This window comes from Fulmarus glacialis, unplaced genomic scaffold (assembly GCF_000690835.1).
Source record: "Fulmarus glacialis isolate BGI_N327 unplaced genomic scaffold, ASM69083v1 scaffold6310, whole genome shotgun sequence".
NCBI classification, from domain to species: Eukaryota; Metazoa; Chordata; class Aves; order Procellariiformes; family Procellariidae; genus Fulmarus; species Fulmarus glacialis.
Window position 1 is genome coordinate 48,553 of NW_009189755.1, and position 8,491 is coordinate 57,043.

Here is an 8,491-nt window from a genome sequence, read left to right on the forward strand (position 1 = left end):
GGAGCCGGTCGGGAGCGCGGAGCTTGGGCTCTGGCTGTGCTCCGGGTCACCCAAAGGCCGGTTCCTCCTCCCCATACTGCTCCTGCCCTCACCTCTCATCCTCCCCCGCCGTCGAGGTGCTGCTGCCTAAGGCTCTACCTGGAGCAGAGATGGTGGATACGTGCTGGATGGTGGTTATTTTTGACACCTTTTGCTGGTCGGTAGCAGATCTCTGTCTGCACAGGTTTTAACAGTTCTGTGCATTAATGGCAGCGCAGCATTCACAGTTGTAAGGAAGAGCAGCAAGGCAAATCTTCAGGTTCTGCTTTCCGTAATGTCAAAAGCAGATTGTATAATTTCCCATAAAATTTTGCCCAGCTTCTAAATTCAGAGGCCCGGGCTATGTATGCTAAAGATATGTGTCCCTTTGTACCCTTTATATCCCAGTACCGTTTCAACTAAAGGGCCAGATTACTATTTAATAAAGCGATTTAAACCCTGATGCACATGGCTTCAGGGGCACCGCAAACGCAGCGCGAGTGCATTCAGGATCTGTCTGTCCTTGCGCAGCCGTGCCGCCCTCCCGGCTGCCGTTACGGCATTACAGGCAGCAATCCCCCTTCCCTGCCGTGACCGATGCTCATGTTTAAATGTCCAAACTGGAGCAGTCTCACAAAAGTCATCACAAAAATGCACAGAAGATGGCCAAACTCAAACACAGGTCTAGTATTTGCAGGGTGAGGCGGTACCACTCATAACCCGTAAGATGGGTCTTTGCAGAGGTTTGGGAAGTCAGCATAGGGAAAGGGGAACAGGACTGCGTAACCCAGGTAGTTGGTCCCAGCGATCCCAGTAAGCGAGCGGTAGCCATATGGGCCAGGGAGATGCAATGGCAGCAGCAAATTGCACTGAGGCGCCTGTGATGCTCAGCATGCCGAAGGCAAAACTAGCCTCCCACTGAAATAGAGACAAAAGCATTTTATCACTTGTCTGACCTGCTGAGAGAAATTTTTTTGAAACCTTTAAAACTAAAGAGCTCAGTATTTTTGTATTTCTTCATTTCCAACTTGGAAAAAAAACCCTGTTTTTTATATTCAATCTCCTTTATTCTGTGTCCAAAAAGGGATGTGATGGTAAGGAAAATTAGTAGCTTGAATGTCATGAACTTATTAAAGAAAAATGTGGATTTTTTTTTTACAGGGAAGACAAAGTCATTGAAACCATATTTTACTAAAAATACTAGAAGAATAAATCGGAACAGGTATACTTACGCAGTTCGTCATATAGCACGTAAGTACAGTGGGTGGCCTTTAAAATTTAAACTGCATACTTGAATACTAACAAAGTTCCTCATTATAAAACAGCGAACGTGATAGGAACTGGCAAAACTACCATGCTGGTGGGATATTTAATGTGCACCCTCGGTAAGCCCTGCACAGCACATTTGATCCACGATATTAGCAAGAAAAGTGCTTTCCTCTTCAAATGCATTGTCCGGATTAACTCTGCCGTTCCCTCGCCACCTCCTGCGTGTGACACCGTATAGAATCCCGGACTTGTCACCCCGACCGATGGCACCTTGCACCGAGCGACCACCCACCCCTGCCCTCAGCAGCTCCCCGCAGCGGGATTTCGAGGCGGCTGAGCTCAGCTCCGGGGTAGGTGGGTGGAAAGCTTTGCTGCTGGAGCTGTCTCGCTGCTGGGTGCCGGGTGCTCAGCCCTCTGCTCCCCGGCCCTCCTGCCTCCTTCTTGTCCCAGCGCGTCCCTGCCCCAGAGGGGTTTGCTATGGAGCCAGCTCCATCCTTTGTGCCAGCTGAGAGGCTTTTCCATGCTGGGGGAAGCCTTAGAAGAGCTTTTAGGAATAATTTACATTTCCTTTGATCCAGGAACTCTGCAGGTAAAGAACTAAGGCTATTAGCGCAAGTAATAACTAGCTGCGGCGCGTGAGCCTCCTGGGGATGGGAATGGGCTCTTCTCTACCAGGCTGGAATAACCGCTCTGCGTTTCTCCCTGGTCCAGTGCACTGAGGGTGGCTTTGAAAGGGGCTGGGTGGTGCACAGCAGAGGCAGGAGCAGGGCCCTGCCGGTGTGCAGTCAAGGCCAGTCAGGAGTGTCCTGGAGGAAAAGTTAAAATTCCCCTTTTGTGGATGCAGGCATAACATGGCATCCTTCTTGTGCACAGCATGATGATGGTTACTGTTTGTTGCCAAAAGGCCAGCAAAAACTGTTCTGTGCATCTCCTGCGTTCGTTATTCTCGTGCTCCTGGGTGACCTCGGGGCACTTGGAAGGACACGGCCGTCCCCAACGGGGGACACTGGCCAAGCCACCATGCTGGCACTGACCACCACTGCATAGTGCCTTTCATCAGGACTGTCCTGCTGGCAAACGGGGAGCAGGGAAGAAACCCAGGACAGCAGCAATAGGAGTGCCTGAAGGAAACCCCAGGCAGCACAGAAAGGAAGGTTATTAAGGTTATTTTAGTGTCTGCTTCATGCTGCTTTCATCACTCTGGACAAGGAATGAGTTTGGGTTTGGTTATTCTTCCAAAGTGCTGTCAAAGGCACAGCAGACACTTGCATTATTCACCAGGTCCCCATCAGGGCAGGGTACATTTTGTCATTGTCCTTATTTCAGAACCAATTTTGACTGGGAGGGTATCTGTGGTGATGACGGGGAGCTGACATTCACAGGCACATTTTCATTCATTTAAATACACCAGCAGCGACTCTGGCTTGCAGTGAGTAATCTTTTTTCCAGTGTAAGCATCTTGGACCCACATGTATCTTTGCTCCTAACTTCAGGCTGGTGAATGGAAAGAAGAGCTGAAGATGTGCTAAAGGCAAGAGTCTGTGTCCGAGGACACGGAAAATAGCACGATCTGGACTGTAATTTCTGGTGCGACGCAGGAGACTATCAACACAGATCCAGAACCTTGAGCACTATTGTCCTGCGGTTTGATTTCCATTCTGGCATGCTAAATGCAGTAAGGCCCAGGTTTTTCATGGCACTTTCCATTTTTGATTTAGGGAATTTGAAAAATACTTGTCTTGAGGCTGAGCCTGAAGTTACAATCTTGGCATATCCATATCATAAAATTCCCGTGGATAAAAGCAGAAACATCTGGATTCATGAGTGGATGTTGGCTAAATCCACCAGAAAAAAAAAAGCCTTCAAGGGATCCTAAAGGGTTCTAGCCAGAATAAATAATACAACAAAATAAGAGTGCTATTAAGAGTAATTGTAATACTGAAGCTGAATTATAAGATGGGGGCCAAGCCCTTTTCACAATCTGCTTTTCCAGCTAAGAGCCCTTCAATTTACACTTAACGCACATGTGGCTGATGGAACAAAGAAAAAATTGAAGAAGGATGAAAGCAGTGCAGAGATTATTCAGCGTTGCTGGTTTAGCTCCAGGCACATCATTTAAATGAGTAGATGATCAGTTTCCAGTTTGTTTTAAATTCTCTGGCAAGAAATTTTACGCTCTATCCCAAAGTTGGATGTGCTTAAAACTTTTTTTTTTTAAGGCTCTGCCATTTTGTTTTATTTCTTAAGGCAAGACTCTGAAAGCACTCTGCAGGAGTCACCTGAGTGCTGGGATCGGAGGGGCGGCCTGGCTGTGTCACTGATGGGGCCATGTCCCTGCTCCCAACCCATGGGGACCCTGGAACAGGGGAACAGTTGCTCCTTTTCTCCCTCACCTCTGGGAGGCTGAGCCCTGCCTTGCTGAGCCAGATGTTACATCTAAGCTCAGCAGCACCCAAAGTCAAGGGAAGTGGCCCTTCTGTGGCTGCACCCTGTTGTACGAGCACCGCTTGCCCCATTTAAAGCTAGTGAAAGGGGAAAGGATTGTATTGCTTGTCGCTGGTATCTCCTCTTGGTGTTTTCAGGGTTAAGAGCTGCTGAACAGCACGTCCTCTCACCACCCAGCCCCTCCTGCATGGGTCTCCTCCACCCGCCTTGCGCCAGGTCTCCAAAGCTGCCCCGAGCACCAGGTCGTGCAGCATGTCTTCTGCTGCTGCGACGGGGCGAACTACACCCACAGCCAGGTGATTAAAAAGTTGTATGTTGTTGAAAAATGCCCTTAACACACCGTCCCTCCCCCACAGATGCAGTCAGCGTTTCTCATTACCTGTACTTTGTCCACGCAGATCTGCATTACTGACCCTCGCTGAGCTTGCAGGTCGCGCTTCCCGATTCCCGGAAAACCTCGGGCATTTGCCTGCTCCGTAACCTTCAGCCAACGCAGCTTGGGGTGAGTTGCTTCCTCGTGGAATAAAAACCCTATCGGTCAGTCCTTGTCCTGTCCTCCCTCCTTGTTGCCCTCATCTTCCCTGTTGTCCATACCACAGCCGACCAGTTAAATAGCTCCTGAGGGAGCTGGTCTGTCGGTACCACTTTAATAGGTCCTCCTCCATGGAGAGGCTTTGGGTTGTTCTCCATGGAGAGACTTTGGGTTGTTCTCCATGGAGATGCTTCCTGTGATGCACTACCAATGCTTCATGCTCTCTGAAGACTGCCACTAGGCTCTGAGCAGTGGGATACATGTTTGGGGTGAGGCAATACTTGAAGCACGCCTGGAAATACCAATGATACACAAACAGTGACATTTATGCTGCCTTATGTTCCAGACAAGGAATAATCCTGTTTATACTGTAAGGAGTGGGAGTTCAATTGGCCTTAAAATAGCCTCAACACATCTAGGAAATTCATAAAAAAGGATGCCCCAGTATTTCTTAGGACATTATTTTCAGCAGATCTTGTTATTTAATTTGCTGCCAACATCTGTCATTTCCTCCACTGCGTATTGCCCAGTACCCCCAGCCTGGGTCTGAACCAAAAGCTCACAGGACCTGATGCAAAAAAATTCAGAGCGCTGCTCTCTATTCGCACGGTATAGCATCTCGACCATCCAAATAAATGAGGAAATACATCTGCTCATAGATGTTACAAAATATTTGGTTTAGATTAGCTCCTATCACTGCCACTGTCCACATTTGCAGTCGTATTCTTCCACCCAACTTGAAGCTGAAGGCAATAGGAAGGTCTGCTGAAGCTGCATGGCTCTCGGGTAGGAACAAATAGTTTGAGAAGTTGAGGAATGAGAGATGAAGCAGAACTAAATTTAGAATCTCGGATTAGAAAATATCTGTATCTTCAGCACTCTGTGGTTTTATTTTGCTCTACACAAAGCACACCTTGGTTTTGCATGGCTGTTTGCAGATTGTATCGACTCAAAGACGACTTGTGGAAAAAAAAAAGGCTTTGATGTCTTCGGTAAACAAATAGCAGTGTTAAAAGATCTTCAGTTCTTGTTAGCATGCTGCAAACAGCTATGTTTGAAGAAAAATAAACATCCCAAGGTTGATGGAAGGGTAGGAAAGCCATAAAATACTGTAGTCAAATCCTTGGTATGAAGACATCAGAAATGACTGCCATGAAAAACCTCTTTATTTCTCTCTCCTTTTGGATTAAAAAGAAAAGAACAAACTGGCGTGTGGTTTACCAGCCATGTGGTGGGAATACATGGGTATAAAACCCTGTGGCTAAGTCATTGCCATCCAAATCACAGGAATACTATCAAGTCCACTGGAAAACCAAAGGTAGGAGTCCCCTGGAGATCTTCCCCTCCAACCATTGGGGTGAGGGGAAGACGACTCGCCCTTCCTCCAAGTCCACTTTTGACTCAGCTTCCTCAGTGCTTCCCCCGCTGCCACAGGGCCACCAGCACCTCTTAACCCTCGCGGCTACAGGACCTCGTCCCAAAAAACCTCAGCGGCTTTTACGTTGTGCAACCAGCGGGTTTCCCTGAGGAGGCACCAGGCGTGCATCCCGCTCTCGGTGAGGAGGATGAGGATTTCACAGCCTCGTGCCTACCTGAGCTTTTACTCTGTAGAGCTGGTTGTACTTGTCTCGTTGCATCACTTGCAACATCCCTTTGGAAATGCAAAAGCTTAGGAAATGAACCAAAGAAAAGAGCTAAACAATGAGCTCAATTACACCAGCATAACCCTGGGGATGTTAATTTACATTTATATCCTTTTAACAATCCAAATTTAGTTCAGAACAAGAAGTTTGGGTTTCCTCTATAAGGGGAAATTAAAAATCAGCAGGTCGTAATAATAATCAATACACCAGTATTTACTGCAAATTTAAATCTTATCAAGAGCCTCTAGGGAGGCTCTCGCTTTAGTTTCATGTAATTCCAAGCATTTCTCTGTTTAAAGAGAGTTCGCAGGAGCTAGGAAATAAATAATTCAGACATAGTTGACTCTTTAAAGTCTCTGTAGCATCACTAACATCTTTCCTTTGATAACACTTTTATTCTGCCTACCAAAGTTCCGTTCCAAATGGGACTGGCGAGGCAAACACTCCATCCAACAAACCAGGGCTTATAAGAAAAAACAGGGGGAAAAAGCAAAAATTCTGGAAAAAAAATGCTTATAATCCCAAAGGTAATAAGCATCCCTCTGGTAACTTCATACAAGCTCTTCACTTTCATTGTGAGCCTCTCCCTGTTGGAGTCACAGCGAGGGTTTGTAGCTAAAGCCGAGGCAGAGACAGTTCATAATAAACAGAAGCTCCTTAGTGACCGTAGCCATGGCACGTGAGAGCTGTTTACCTGGCACCGATGAAGCACTATTCTGTTTATCTTCAGATGTTCCTACAGAAGCAGAAGGTATTACAGTATAGTAAATAAGGCCTCTTCACCCCCAGGAATATGGTTTCTTTTTCCAGACTCGTTGCCCTTCACTTTCAGCTGCAGAAAGCCCATCCTGTGATTTCTGAATTACTCCTTCATCCATCTTCCCAAGAGGACAAACCGCTTCCCGGTGCAGAGCGAGCCAGAAACTTGCTGACAGCGACTGGGGTTGTTGTTTCCAAGGCTGACCTGCCCATCGCAGCCAGAATGAAACCGGCACCCAGTGCCAGCAGGGTCTGCAGGACACGGATGCGTCCTCCAGGGCAGGACCACCTTCTCCCCAGGGAGAGTTATTGTTGCTGTAACGTGTTTGCAGCAGGGAAATTTAGAGGGAAGAGGCTTTAGCCTGTGACTTGAAATCTAGTGTATCACACAGCTAATGCTGTTGGTGTCTTTGCTTGCTCCAAATGGGAAAGATAAGGTCACCGAGAGCTTTGGGAGGTGTTTTGGAGGCTGGAGGTCGCTCCCTGTTCCTGGGCACGGTGGGGGAAAGGCCTTTGGTTTCAAAGGGATTAGGGCTGGGTGCCTCCCACTGCTCGTCAGGCTGGAGCCCTGTTTCTCCCTACCTGCCACAGCAAATATTTTGATTGCAAGAGCCAAAGCAATTGTGTTGTGTACTTGATCATATGCAATCCCCGAGGCATGCTGCTGATAACCACCAGACTCGGTTTCAGATCTGTGGTCATCCGTCCCCCCCGCTGGAGTGCTGCCACCAGCCAGGGTGGCACTGGGTACCGCCACGTGCCCCAGGGCACATCCCGATCCTCCTAAAGGAGACTCGAATGGGACAGTCACATTTCGGGGTAAGCCAGCTTGCATGGCGGTGGCTCCTCAGGCCGCTGCAGTGACAACGTCCCCTCTGCGCGGCGGGGGAAAGCAGAGCGGCAATTTTAAGAAGTGGTAATTTTACCATTGAACTTACGCCTTTGAAGATCCTGTAATACCTAATTCACCCCGTCGGGTGGGATTCGGCACTGAACTGGTTTACGGCGTAGCGCAGCGGGCTGCGTGGAGCGTGTTTATTCAAGTAACATCAGCCCTCTTTATCAAACACTATTCCACTTCTAGTTTAATTAAAACACAATTAGCAGGGCTTGCCATTTTCTTAAATGTGCCCAATCTTCTATGAAATTAATATTAATCTCTGTTCAATGTGCAAGTCAGTAAAGTGACACATGGAAAATTACACGTTCTTGACTCAGGAATGCAAATCGGAGGATGACTTCATGTCCCCGAATGAGAAGATCGCATGCCAGATGCGCCTAGTGCCTGACCCCTTTAAAGGCTCTGAAAGATCACACGTAACTTTAAAATGTCATTTCATGCATGCAGAAGGAAGAAACAGAGCCCGACAGCTTTATGTTACTTAGCTTCCCATTTAATTTGGTTAGGGCGGTGTGAATGTCTTAATAACATGAAGCAGAGCTCTGACCTCTGTTCTGGCTGCATGTTTCCAATAGACACCCTAATGCCTTTCTCATGGCCGGAGTGGTTAACAATCTGTATTTTCTTGCTATTAATTAGAAGTTGTATTTCATTCTCTGATGAAGAGCAAGCCTCGCAGTGTAGCTGACTAGTTTGCAGTCCTCGCTTTGAGTCATGCATTGAATTTTACTGAATTGTTTTATCTGGACATAAAAGCAACAAACGTGAGTATAGAACTAATACCTCTTTAAAACTGTAATTGTATTTTTAAGTCACAAAAATCGGGTGGCATTCAGCCTTTCCTGCTCTTACCCTGTCCTCTGCTGTAGACTTGAATATCCTTTCTTTTCTCTTGTCCAACTGCTCGTTCCCAAAATCCTGCTG

General features: G+C 47.2%; 1 protein-coding gene across 1 annotated transcript; it reads right to left on the reverse strand.

Moving 5' to 3' along the window:
* Positions 1-661: 661 nt before the first annotated feature.
* Positions 662-7,501, reverse strand: TMEM212 (transmembrane protein 212). Its single transcript, XM_009583329.1, is given in 7 exon segments — positions 662-736; positions 738-858; positions 860-936; positions 4,112-4,246; positions 6,314-6,522; positions 6,602-6,643; positions 7,249-7,501. Coding segments are annotated over 7 exon segments (912 nt in total).
* Between the last annotated feature and the right edge of the window lie 990 nt (positions 7,502-8,491).